Consider the following 13,325-nt stretch of genomic DNA (forward strand, 5'->3'; position numbering starts at 1 on the left):
CCTCTCATTGCTATAAGTGGAAGTTCCCACTTGCTTCAAAAAGGCAACAATTATACCAGTGCCTAAGGAGAATAAAGTGAGCTGCCTTAGTGACTATTGCCTGGTAGCACTCACATCGACAATGATGAAATGCTTTGAGATTGAGAGGTTGGTCATGACTAGACTGAACTCCTGCCTCAGCAAGGACCTGGACCTTCTGCAATTTGCCTATCACCACAATAGTCAACGGCAGACACCATCTAAATGGCTCTTCACTTTGCCTTAGACCACCTGGACAACACAAACACCTACGTCAGCATTTAACACCATCAGTCCCACAGTCATGATTGAGAAGTTACAGAGCCTTGGCCTCTGTATCTCGCTCTGCAATTGGATCCTCAACGTCCTAACCAGAAGACCACAATCTGTGCAGATTGGTGATAATATCTCCTCCTCGCTGATGATCAACACTAGTGCACCTCAGGAGTGTATGCTTAGTCCACTGCTCTACTCTCTATATACACATGACTCAAATACCATCTATAAATTTGCTGATAATACAACTGTTGTTGGTAGAATCTCAGATGGAGACGAGAGGGCCTACAGGAGTGAGATATACCAACTAGTGGAGTGGTGTCACAGTAACAACCTTGCACTGAGCTGATTGTGGACTTCAGGATGGGCAAGATGAAGGAACACATACCAATCCTCACAGAGGGATCAGAAATGGAGAAAAATGAGCAGTTTCAAGTTCCTGGGTGTCAAGATCTCTGAGGACCTAATCTGTTCCCAACGTAACGATGTTGCTACAAAGAAGGTAAGATAGTGACTATACTTCATTAGGAGTTTGAAGAGATTTGGTATGTTAACTAAAACACTCAAAAACTTCTATAGATATACCGTGGAGATCATTCTGACAGGCTGCAATGCTGTCTGGTATGGGGTGGGGCCTACTGCACAGGGCTAATAAAAGCTGCAAAGGGTTGTAAATTTAGTCGGCTCCATCTTGGGTACCAGCCTACAAAGTACCCAGGACATCATCAAGGAGCAGTGTCTCAGACAGGCAGTGTACATTATTAAGGACCCCCAACACCCAGGGTGTGCCCTTTTCTCACTGTAACCATCAGGTATGAGATACAGAAGCCTGAAGGTACACACTCAGCGATTCAGAAACAGCTTCTTCCCCTCTGCCATCTGATTCCTGAATGGACATTGATCCCGTGAACACTACTTCACTTTTTAAATATATATTATTTCTGTTTTTGCACGATTTTTAATCTATTCATTATAAGTATACTGTAATTTATTTATTTATGTGTTTGTTTGTTTGTTTGTTATTTTAATTTTTATTTTATTTTTTTTCTTCTTCTATATTATGTATGGTATTCAACTGCTGCTGCTAAGTTAACAAATTTCATGACACATGCTGGATAAATCCGATTCTGATTCTGATTTTCTGTATGATTACTTCTAGTTTTATTTCTGACTTGCTCATTCTGACTACTTGCCATTAGTAATTTTTTAACTACTTCATTTGGGATGTAGGGCACATCTGGAAGAACAGTAGCTGCACAGCACCATCACGTGAAGCCGCAGACATGTCCGTTCAAAGTGAAGACATCGTTCAAAACAGCATCAAGGGCATAACACTACAATACAATCGATGGTAGTTATGTTTTTGGAGGTCAATCATTCCAGCTATTACATCGGTAAATGCTGGATAATATTGGAAATGCTAAAATACCAGGCAAAGACCATATCTAACAAGAGATAGTCCAACTTTACAACTTTAAAGTTCGCTGTCAATGCTCTTGCCAAATTTCCTGCCATAAGCAACCTAGAAGATATCACTGAACAGAAATTCAACAGGACCAGCAATAGGAGCACTGTGGCTAAAATTGCGGGTCAGATACTAGATATCTTGTGGGTGACTAGTCCTGACTTGCTAAATCATTTCCAACATCTGCAAAGCAAACTCCAAGGGTGGGATGTAATAACCTGCACTCCCCAGATGAGTGCACCTCTGATGTCTATCAAGCATCTCAATAGCACCCAAGAAAAAAATCATGCTGTTTGATTGGGACCCCATCAACCACCCTCCACCTCTACCACACAGTAGATAATTTTTAATATGTACTCCATTTATTCAACTTGTCCATTTCCACTGCATATCCTAAACCTGAAACTTCTACCAAGAAGGACAATGCTTTTAGATGCTAGAAATACTGCAAGCTGCCTGCCTCCTTCCATCATCCTTCATTAGAAATGTATCGCTGTTTTTTCTTCAATACTGTGTCCAGTTCTTGGAACTTTCTTCCTGACTGCAGTATGAGAGTCCCTTCACCAAATGGAAGCAGTTTAAAGGAGCCATTTTCGGCCACCTTCAAGAACAATCAGGAATAGCAAAGAATATTGAATTTTACAGCAATGCCCAGATTGAATGAATCAGCAAAACAAAAACTGGGAGAGTCAGAAGAGAGTCACCACTGAGGAGCAATGGGTCAAAATACTGTGCTTCATCAGACAAACTATAGGTGATCAAGGCAACTTGCTGCAATTGGTCCTAATGATTACTAATTTAGGGGATCATACATTGACGTTAGTCATCAGTTATTACCATCATAACTGTTGGGGTGGCCTCTTTCTCCCAGTGTAATTTCATGGTCAGGTCAAATTACTTTTCCCTGTGGATGACAACAGCTAAAATTAGAGAACATTGAGATATGAAAGCATGACAAGCTTCCATTAGCTTAGGCATATTATAAACCCTACCCCTGTAACTTCCAAGTCATTTGACAATGAGGACTTTTCTTCCATCAATTTCCATCTACTGCACAATCATAATTCTGTACCAAGTTTTTTTTTGGCATCTACCACAACTCAATCATCTCGCAAAACACATCTATCAGAAAAATGTCAAAGAATGACTTAATGAACAAGAGAAATACACTGCATACATACCTCATAATGTAATCATCTACAACATTAAGCTTGATTAGCTCGTGAAATCATATTTTCATTTTATGGAAGCTTGGTCAATTAGAGAGCTATCTGCAATGTAGCCCAAAGTGCACCAGAATATTTTGAACAGTGAATTCTGTACAATCTGGTAATACAAAGGTGACTGCAGCTAGGAGGCTAAGAGAGACAGTAAACAGAGATGAGGACTGACACAATGTAAAACCTGGGATCCTATAAAAATTTAAAAGAACACACAAAGCAACTTACTATCCTATAACTTAAAGTCACATAAAGAACATTAACATTCAAAGATCTTGTTACACCCTTTGCCTCAGTTTTAGTGCTCTACTGAAGAGCATTGAAACCATTCAAACAACATTCATATTGATGACATACTGCAAAACTTGCCTTATATGGTTACTAAGTCACTAAGTATGCAAAAATTAATTTCAATTTTACTAATTTATTTAATACACAAATAATCAACCATATTATTTTTCTTGAGTAATATTCCACAAGGAGCTCATCCGATGGCTTCAGAAAACAGGTGGAAGGCTACTGTAACTCACGTTAGTATCCCCATCTTGATGCTCAAGTTTTCAAGGGCTTGATTGAAAATGTTTCAGCAACCGTTGTATAGTAAGTCTCAGCTGAGTTTCTGGCACTACTGTGGTAATGCCTGATAGACTGTTCTACTGATTTCCTGGGATGACTATGTATGGCTCAATTACTTAGGCAGAACAGTCTGTAGGAACATATGATGCTATAAAATCCCTAACAACATCCAAAATTCAGATATTACATACAATCATCAAAACCAAAATTCTTAAGTTAAAATTTTCACGCACTAAAAGCTTCATGTACTACATTATTTTAAACAATAACAAAAAATTCATACAGAAAAGATATTCCATCATCTCTTAAGCATTCAACAGAGCCTCTCATAACCCTCATCTTTGTCTAGATTGATGTTGATGTTTCAAATTTAAAATTCATACTCTGTGGCCTTATCCTTCCCTTTCAACTCCTCTGTCTTGTACTCTCCAAATCAGACCATTTCTGCATCCCTCTCCCTCATCTCACTACTGGCATCTATAATATCTGTGGCTTTACCTAGCCAGGACCTACATTTAACTTTCTTCCTGATGCTCACTACCTGTCTTTACACTTCTCCCATCCTGAAGCAAATGTTTTGGCAATTATACTGCTATTCCCTCTGTCTTTTTATTTTCTAAATAAGCATCTGTAAATTAGGCAAGTCTGTTTTACTATGTTACAGAAACTAAAATACATAATCACAAGAGATAATAATTGTTTGAATATCTTCATTGAAGATGAGATCCAGTGAAAATGAGGATAAAACTAAAATGGACTCTTAATTGTACCACATCTCAATACAAGTTATAACTTGCAAAAAAATGTTACGTGAAATGAGATTTCTTAAACCCCAGAAATTAACCACCTTAATTTAATTTAGATGTGAGGAGTACCCATTTCCACTCTTTTACAAATTCTTCACAACTATCAGTATAAACAACTAAGAGTGTTTTAAATATTTCACAAATGACAAAAAATAAAATGTTTCTCATTGAGAATGTTTACATCATCATATCTATAATGTTTTAATATCTTCTTTCTATCCTTATTATGCAATTACATTGTTTGAGGAGGAGGATGATTATCTTCTGCAGTCTTTGAGTGTTTAATTCCACGGTTATCCCTGAGATAGTCAAAGCAATGATCTTTTCAGAGCTATTTCATTCCAATGTTTAGTTATTTTATTTTGGCCATTAGAAAATTTTCCTTTCTGATTTTTGTTTAAGCTCTTACAGCATGAAAAAAAACTTGAAGAAAATCTATAATGACAAAATGAGATAACAGTTCATAATAAAATACTCCAGTAAATGGCTGCTTTTCAATGATATAGTTAGCAGCAATGCACAATAATGTACATACACATATTTAGTGACTATGGCGATGTACCTCGGGATCTTGATCTTCCCCTTCCTCTCAAGTTGCTTTGGGCATTTTCACTAGCTTCTTCAAACCATCTGGATAACATATCTGACATGCGTTGCATGAGTGACACATTAGGGCTTTGTTCTCCTGAAATATTGATGAAAAATATTTGTGGGTATTTTCTTCTTAAGGATATGAAGTTGGTTTTATCCATTTTTGGTTTGCTAGACACCAGTACATTTGGAACTAGTGCCAAATTGCAACTTCCTCAAAAAAAAAGAAAAATTGATCAGAATCAAGTATGTAATCGCACACAGCAACAAGAACCAGCTGAAGACCAGCTGCATAGTTCCCAACACTACTGTTGCCATCTTGCAGAACAGCAATCATAAATGGTATCAGTTCTTACAAACACACATCCCAAGGCAGCTTGTGAACAAGTAATAAAAGCAAATTTTGCTAGGCTTCTGGGGAGATCCAGAACTTAAGCTAGGCTGTTTGCTCCTATTCAAGGAAAAGTGTAAGTTGTCACATGAATAGGGCACTTAACTGAATTGAATAATGTCATTATTTATCAATTGTGTATTGTTTGATTCTGCTTTGTTAAAACAATTTAAGACATTAGCATTGATCAAGCACACACCAGTTTAGGGAATGCAATATTTTTCAGTATGCTTAGTAATGTTGTGCTGATGTAGCAGTGGCTGGCATCCCTGCATACTTAACAAAATAAGTCAGTTTCTCTCCTCAGAAGGGTCCATAGCTAAAGCACCCACAAGCAAGTGGTTTCACTCCAATACATACAGGATGCTCCAATCCTTGCAGCTAGAAATATCTGCAAAAGTGATTGTAATGAGTAATTAATGTCCCTCCTTTGTAATTACTAATCCTTTTAAAAAAAGCACTTGTTCAGGGCCTAATTCTATACCTGAGACCAAACTTCCACCGCATGGTTCACACTGAGTAGCAATTACTTTCAAATAAGACTTAAATTGTGTTTAGCGTGACGATTGACATCATCCTTGTAAGTCTCTGGGTATGTAAGAGAGGTGGGGGGAGGGGAAATAGTTTCTTTTTTTATCCTCCTCCCTTGCTCATTCTTGGAACTCATTGTACAACAAATATAAAAGTATTCCAAGACAGGCAGCATCTATGGATGGGAATAAACAGTTGATATTATGGGCTGAGACCTGTCCCTTGGCTCAAAATTTTGACAATTTATTCCCCTCCATTGGTGCTGCCTGACTTACTGAGATCCTCCATCATTTTGCATGTTGCTCAAGATTTGCAGCATCTGCAATGTCTCCTGTATTCAAGGTAATTTCCCTAGTTCGTAAAGTTCGTATAATCAGATGTCTCAAAGCCATGATTAAGTCTCCAGCAATGCTTCCAACCAATGTTGAGAACATGGCTTTCACTCCACTTTCCAAAAAAAAAAGTCTCCTTAATTCAATTGTAGCAGCAATTATGGGGAAAACTAACTACTCTAATCAAGCAATAATAAGCAGCGAGCAACAGGAAACTCTGTCTTTTTTCAATGAAGCTTTATAGTTTTTATTCGAGGGCCATATTCCTACAAAAAGGATATAATACCTGCAGTGCAGGAAGGGAAAAATGACTTCTGAGGGCCTAAACTGAGTATAGTGACCTGCAAACACAAGGAAGTCAGCAGATGCTGGAAATTCAAGCAACACGCACAAAATGCTGATGGAACGCAGCAGGCCAGGTAGCATATGTAGGAAGAAGCACAGTCGACGTTTCGGGCCGAGACCCTTTGGGTCTCAGCCCGAAACGTTGGCTGTGCTTCTTCCTATAGATGCTGCCTGGTCTGCTGCGTTCCACCAGCATTTTGTGTGTATAGTGACCTGCCGTTGGTTTTTGATACATTTGCCCAATAAGATAATTCCTGGACAGTTTAAACATATATTATGCTTATCGTTTGGATTCATTTCTCCTTGAGCATGTCATAAATCTTTCCATGTGTTTTCACAAGCTTGTTATCAGGCTAAGTCTTACTGGCAGTTCTAAAGGAAGGGCTGGCATCTTGCCATTTGAACTGAAGTAATTCCAGAACTAATATACTGTACACACACACCGAGTATAAGACTTAATGAAAGATTTGATGGGGCCCACCCCAACACAATGTTCCATCAATAGGCTCTACAGGAGTTTCAGAGTGGATCTCACACTTGCTGCACTTCCCCAATTTCATGCTTTGGGGGTTGGGAGAGATGCAAGAAGGATAAATATTATCTCTCAGACCAAGTGCCTTTCAGACCTGCCACTGGACTCCGATCTCACTGATTTCAAAAGGGAATCTAGGCCTGCAGATTAAGAGGTGTTGTAGTCCAGTCTATTGCATTAAATTATTTCTAAAGGTTAGCTTTATTTGTCAGATATACATTGAAACATAGTGAAATATATTATTTGTGTCAATGACCAACACAGCAAGTGTTGGCTATGCTTCTGGCATCAACATAGCATGCCTTCAATGTACTAATCCTTGAGTCTTTGTATTGTGGGAGGGAACAGGAGCACTTGGAGAATGGGGAGAACACATAAACTTGCAGTCAGTGGCAGGAATTGAAACCTGATTATTGGTACTGGAAACAGTTACGCTAGCTGCTATACTATCATGCCACCTTAATGTATTTTTAATTAACAATTTTTAACGCTTAATAATTATTATACATTTTTACTTCAATTTCAATAGTCATTAAAACATTCCAGTATACTAGAACCATTAAAAACTTTAAAATCCAAATCAGCTATGGCAGAATACAAAATTCTTGCTTAAACTTCATCTTTTGTCATTGGCCGTCAAGAGACATTCAGAAGCAGAACCTTTTCACTGTGCAATTCAGGGCCGAGACAGGGAGTGGAACTTGCCACCTGAAAACAGTTGGTGAATCAGCAAAATCAGCTGACCACATTTGACCCTTTTAAGTATAGGCATAGGGGTCCTGCAGACAGTAGTTCCAGACAAGGTGCCTGATCTATTAACATTTGGACCAATGTGTTTCAGTATTGGAAGTTAAGGTTAGAGAACAAACTCGGCATGTCCTGAATGTATATCTGTTATAGTTGTTCTTTCCTCTTGTATTCTACATTAAAAGTGATGCATGAGCTCAACAGAGAAAATGGAATCTCATTTGTAGGCAGTACTATCACCACAATGTTAAATCATTTAATTTCATGACTGCTAGTTTTAAATATTTTGATTAACATGGACCTACAGATAGAATTGCGCCGCGCATTTCTTGCAGAACAATTTATAATTTGCTATAAAATTCAAAAGGACAAATGTATCTTTTCAGACTCTCAGAAGTCCTGCTTTTATTTCAGAGATTTTCACAAGTTCAAGTTTGTTGTCATTCAACCACACTTGTGTATAGAGCTAAACAAAACATCATACCTCTGGGGCCAAGGTGCAAAACACAGTACATATAGTTACAATCCAATACATACAGTCACAAGTTATTACTGTACAGCATAGACTGAAGATCCACAGGTTGAAATATAGTGTGAGATACATAGTTATGTACTGCGGTATAATGTTACCAGCTCTACTATAATAAAACAAGCAATAGAATAAATATGTGAAGCAGCAGCAATAAAAGATGAAAAGTGATCAGTGCAGGATGACAGTGTGTCTATGAGATGGGAAGTTGTTGAAGACCTTTATTGCCATTACTGCTGGGACATTTTAGTTCAATGCTGCTGTGGCTTCTTTCTGCCTTATCAGTTTCTGCTCTCCCCTCAATTGTCCCTTGATGTTGAGACCATTCCCTCTTGTCCTTGACCCCTCCCTGATAATCCTATGGTAGCCAAAAATGAAAACATATTTGTTCTCTAAGCCCTCCTTACAGTCAAGCAGTCCTTCAATGAACCCTGTCTAAATTTCCTTTGAGCCTCTCGGCCACCGAATTATTACAGAAATACTTAGGCTGTTGAATGACAAGACCTGTCTTTGACACACTAAGTTGAGGAAAAGCCAATCAAAATTAGGCTGAGTGCTTCCTAGATGATCCTGTCAGTGAGGTGGTCATACTCAAGTATATAAAAGGTATACCTCTTTGGATATTGCTGAAGGCATGTTCTTTCAGGGGCTAACAAATGTAGTCAGGTCTCTACAACTGAGACTCAAGGGAAAGGGTGCAGTCAGACAAGGTGATAGTGATAGGAAACTTGATAGTGCAGAGGACAGACAGGATATTCTGTGGTGTTCCAAGTGATGCCACAGTATTGCTGCCTCTTGAATGCCAGGGACAAGGATGCCTCCAAGTGGCTGTAGAAAATTCTTGAAGGGGAAAGCAAGCAGCCAGATGTCATTGTACATGCTGGTACAAATGACATAGATAGAACAAGGGATGAAGTGTTTCAGAATTAAGTCCTAGTAATTAGGTAAGAAATTAAAACGGAGAACCTTGAGAATAGTGATCTCTGCATCATTTCCAGTGCTGCATGCTGAATACAAAGGTAAGCCTGAAGAGCTGGTACAGCAGAAGGGATTCAAGTCCTTGGACAATTGGGATGGAGGTGACCTTTGCAAGAGGGATAGATTGCACTTGAACTGGATGTGGGGGAAGGGGTGCAACAACCTAGCAGGAAAATTTGCTTTTACCGTGAGCGAGGGATTAAACTAGATTGGAAGAGGAGTGAGACTCAAGAGAGTAAAGTTACTGAAAAGACAGGGATATGTGCAACAATCAAAAAATATAAAGCATAGAAATCAGTATTACTATGCTCACACTAAAAGCACAGAGAGCATTTTTGTTTTAAATTGCATCTATTTCAATGCACATAGCTTCGAACAGGCAAGGCGGATGAACTGAGGGCGTGGATTGCCTCTAGAACTGGGATGTTGTAGTCATAACAGAAACATAGCTGAGAGAAGGATAGGATTGGCAGCTCAATGTTCCAGAATACTGATGCTTTAGTTGTGACTTATGAACAGATAAGAGTGGCAGTGGTGTTTTCTTTTACATAGGGGAGGACATAACAGTAAAGCTTAGACAGGAAATTCTTGAGGGATCATCTAATGAGGCTATGTGGATAGAATTTAGAAATAAGAAGGGGACGGTCATATTCAAGTTCACATTTGTCATCTGACTGTACATATATATAACTAAATGAAACAATGTTCCTCCAGACCACAGTGCAACTACACCACACATTACACATAGCACATAAACCAAAATATACTATTAATAAGTTAATAAAATATCATTCAAATTCATGCAGTAAAGAATAGCACAGGTAAACAGTACAGTAAACAGCTTCCTAATGATCAGACCTCAGTGGTGGCAGGGTATTCATTAGTCTCACAGCCTGAGGGAAGAAGCTGTTACCCAGTCTGGTGATCATAGTCTTGATGCTTCTGTACCTCCTTCCCAAAGGTAGTGTGTCAAAAAGATGGGTGTAGGATGGGTGGTAGGGATCCTCAATGATGTTTTGGGCCTTTCACCTGCAATACTCCCCATAAATATCACAAATGGGTGAGTGAGACCCCAGTGATCTTCTTACCAGCATTTATTGTCTTCTGTAGGGTCTTGTGGTCCAATGCCTTGCAGCTTCTGTACATAAAAATTATGCAGCTTAACAGGTCACTCTCGATGGTGCTCCTGTAGAAAGTTGTCAGAATGGCGGGTGGAGAGCATGGCGTGGCTCAGTCTCCACAGGAAGTGCAGACTCTGCTGTGTCTTCTTGACTAGTGAGGAAGTGTTGTAGGTTCAGGTTAGATCATCCATTATGTGTGCACTTTGTGCTTTTCCCTCTCTCCACTGCAGAGCCATTGATGTACAATGGAGAGCGGTTGACCTGTGCCTTGCTGAAGACCACAATCATCTCTTGGCTTGTCCACTCTGAGACTCAGGTTGCTGTTCTCACTCAATTTGACAGGCCTTTATATTCCTCGTTTGCCAATTTATCATTGTTGCAGATGAGGCCAACCAACAAACTCAATGATGTTGTTTGAGCTGAATCTGGCAGTGCAGTCATGATTCAGCAACATGAACAGCAGCAGACCGAGCTCACAACCCTGGAGGGCACTAGTGCTCAGCATAATGGAGCTTGAGATGTCGCTGCCAAGTTGGACTGACTGGAAGCTTCCCGTCAAGAAGTCCAACAGCCAGTTGATGTTGTTGAGTCCCTCTGAGTATAGTTTGCCCACCAGTCTCTGAGGGATGGTCATGTTAAATGCTGAGCAGAAGTCAATGAACAACATCCTGGTGTACAAGGCATCATTTTCTAGGTGGGACAGGACGGAGTGTAGGGCTGAGGCTACAGCTTGATCAGTGGACAAGTTTGAAAGGTAGGCGAACTGGAAAGGATCCGATGTAACTGGAAGGTGGGATTTTATATGATTTATTACCAACTGCTCAAAGCACTTCATGACTGTTGAAGTCAGTGCCATTGGGTGAAAATCATTTAGACCAGCTGCCATTGCTCTCTTGTGCACCAGAATAATGGTGGCTGCCTTGAAGCCTGTAGGGACAGTGGGCTGATTCAGAGAGATATTAAACATATCTGTTAAGCGCTCTGTTAGCTGAACTGCACAGTCCCTCAGCACCTGACCAGGTACGTTGACAGGCCTTGCAGGTTTGCGTGAGCTTACCCTGACCTGGGTCCTCCTCATCTCGGCTACGGCCAGACAGGGTGTCCGTTCTTCAGGAAAAGAGGGGGCTTCCTTCAATGTCATAATCATGCATAGAAAGCATTCAGCCGATCAGGAAGGGAGATATGGCTGTCATTGAAATACAGAGTGGTTTTATAATCAGTTATAGTTTGTACACCTTACCACATGCATCACGTGTTGCTGGTGTCACAAAGGTGTTTGTGGATTTTCAGTTTTACCCACACTTTGGCTTCCTGATGGAACAGGAGAGCCAGCTCTTGCTGACCTTAGAGTCATCCTGTCCCTGATCTGAAAGCAGTTCATGAACCTCAGCAGTCAACAATGGTTTCTGGTTTGACCTGGCAGTGTAGTTTAATCACAGTAATGTCCTCCATGCAGCCAGTCACATATGGGTGGCATGGTAGCATAGTGGTTAGCACAATGCTTTACAGAACTAGCGGCTCTGGTTCAATTTCCACCGCTGCCTACAAGGAGTTTCTATGTTCTCCCCATGACCACATGGGTTTCCTCCAGGTGCTCCAGCTTCCTCCCACAGTCCAAAGACACACCAGTTGGTAGGTTAATTGCTCATTGCAAATTGTCCCAAGATTAGGCTAGGATTAAATTGGGTGATTGCTGGGCAGCACAACTTGAAGGGCCAGAAGGCCTACTCTGTGCTGTATGTTAATAAATAAATAAATATTCATCAATGTTGACACAATAATTATAGATTTCCCAGTATTCTCCAGACCGTGTTTTCACTGCAGTCTTACAACACTGAAGTGGCACCTTCTGGCCAAGTCCTGATCGCCCTGTGAAGTGGTTTGACTCATGACCTTAGTAGGGCTTTATACAACTCCGATAATCAGCAAGAACTTGAGCAGATATGTTGAGAAATTACTTGAAGTTGTGGGAATACTAGGGTTGTGCTAGTCGGAGATTTCAATTTTTCTGGTATTGACTGGGCAACAAAGAGCAAAGGGGCAGATGGGGTAGAAATTGTGCAGTGCATCCACAACAGTTTCCTCACACAATATGTAGAGAAACCCACTTCAGAAGGTGCAGTACTGGACCTCCTCTTAGGCAGCAGAGTAGATGAAGTTACTGAAGAAGTGGTAGCTGGAGAGCATTTTGGCTCCAGTGACCACAATTCTGTTAGCATTAATAATTATGAAAAAAAGTACAGGTTGAAGTCCTGGACTGGAGCAGAGCCAACTTTCAGAGCATTGGCAGGATCTAGCTGGGGTCCATTGTGAGATGCCATTTACAGGCAAACAAACAGTTGGCAAATCGGAGACTTTTAAAAGGGACATATCAAGAGTACTGGGGCAACATGTTCCTGTAAAGATGAAGATAAAGATACCAAGTTCAGAGAACCTTGGCTGATGAGAGAAAGCAAGGCTCTAGTCAAGGAAAAGAACAAAGTATACATCACATTTAGGCTGCTGGGTACGAATGAATCCCTTGTCAAATAAAGAATTTCATACCATGCTTAAGAGGAAAATCAGGAGTGCAGATAGGGTATGAGATGGATTTGGCAGGCAAGGTTAAAGATAATCTCAAGGGTTTTTTCAGTTACATTAACAGTTAAAAAGTGACTAGGAAGTGACAAAGTCCTCCTACAAACCATCAGGGCCACTTATGTGTGGAGTCACAGCAGATGTCTGAGATTTTTAATGTTTATTCTCCTATGTGTTTGCTAAGGAGAATATCATGGATATAAAGAAGTGTGGGTGACAAATGCTGAGGTCTTGGTTCATACGCGTATCACGAGGAAGGAGGTATTCGCAGTCTTGAATCACACTAAGGT

The 13,325-nt window shown here is 40.1% G+C and overlaps 1 protein-coding gene across 5 annotated transcripts in view; it reads right to left on the minus strand.

Annotated features, from left to right (window-relative positions):
- dcaf6 (ddb1 and cul4 associated factor 6) overlaps positions 1-13,325 on the minus strand; it is a 169,413-nt gene that overhangs the window by 115,886 nt on the left and 40,202 nt on the right. For 4 of the 5 annotated variants that reach the window (XM_059968300.1, XM_059968301.1, XM_059968304.1 and 1 more), the window contains exon 9: positions 4,924-5,046. The exons of the other annotated variant lie outside the window; for it this stretch is intronic. In XM_059968300.1, coding sequence (XP_059824283.1) covers positions 4,924-5,046 — 123 coding nt within the window. The remainder of the gene's footprint in view (positions 1-4,923; positions 5,047-13,325) is intronic. 5 annotated transcript variants of the gene reach the window in all.

Source organism: Hypanus sabinus, chromosome 4 (assembly GCF_030144855.1).
Source record: "Hypanus sabinus isolate sHypSab1 chromosome 4, sHypSab1.hap1, whole genome shotgun sequence".
In the NCBI taxonomy this organism is placed as follows: domain Eukaryota; kingdom Metazoa; phylum Chordata; class Chondrichthyes; order Myliobatiformes; family Dasyatidae; genus Hypanus; species Hypanus sabinus.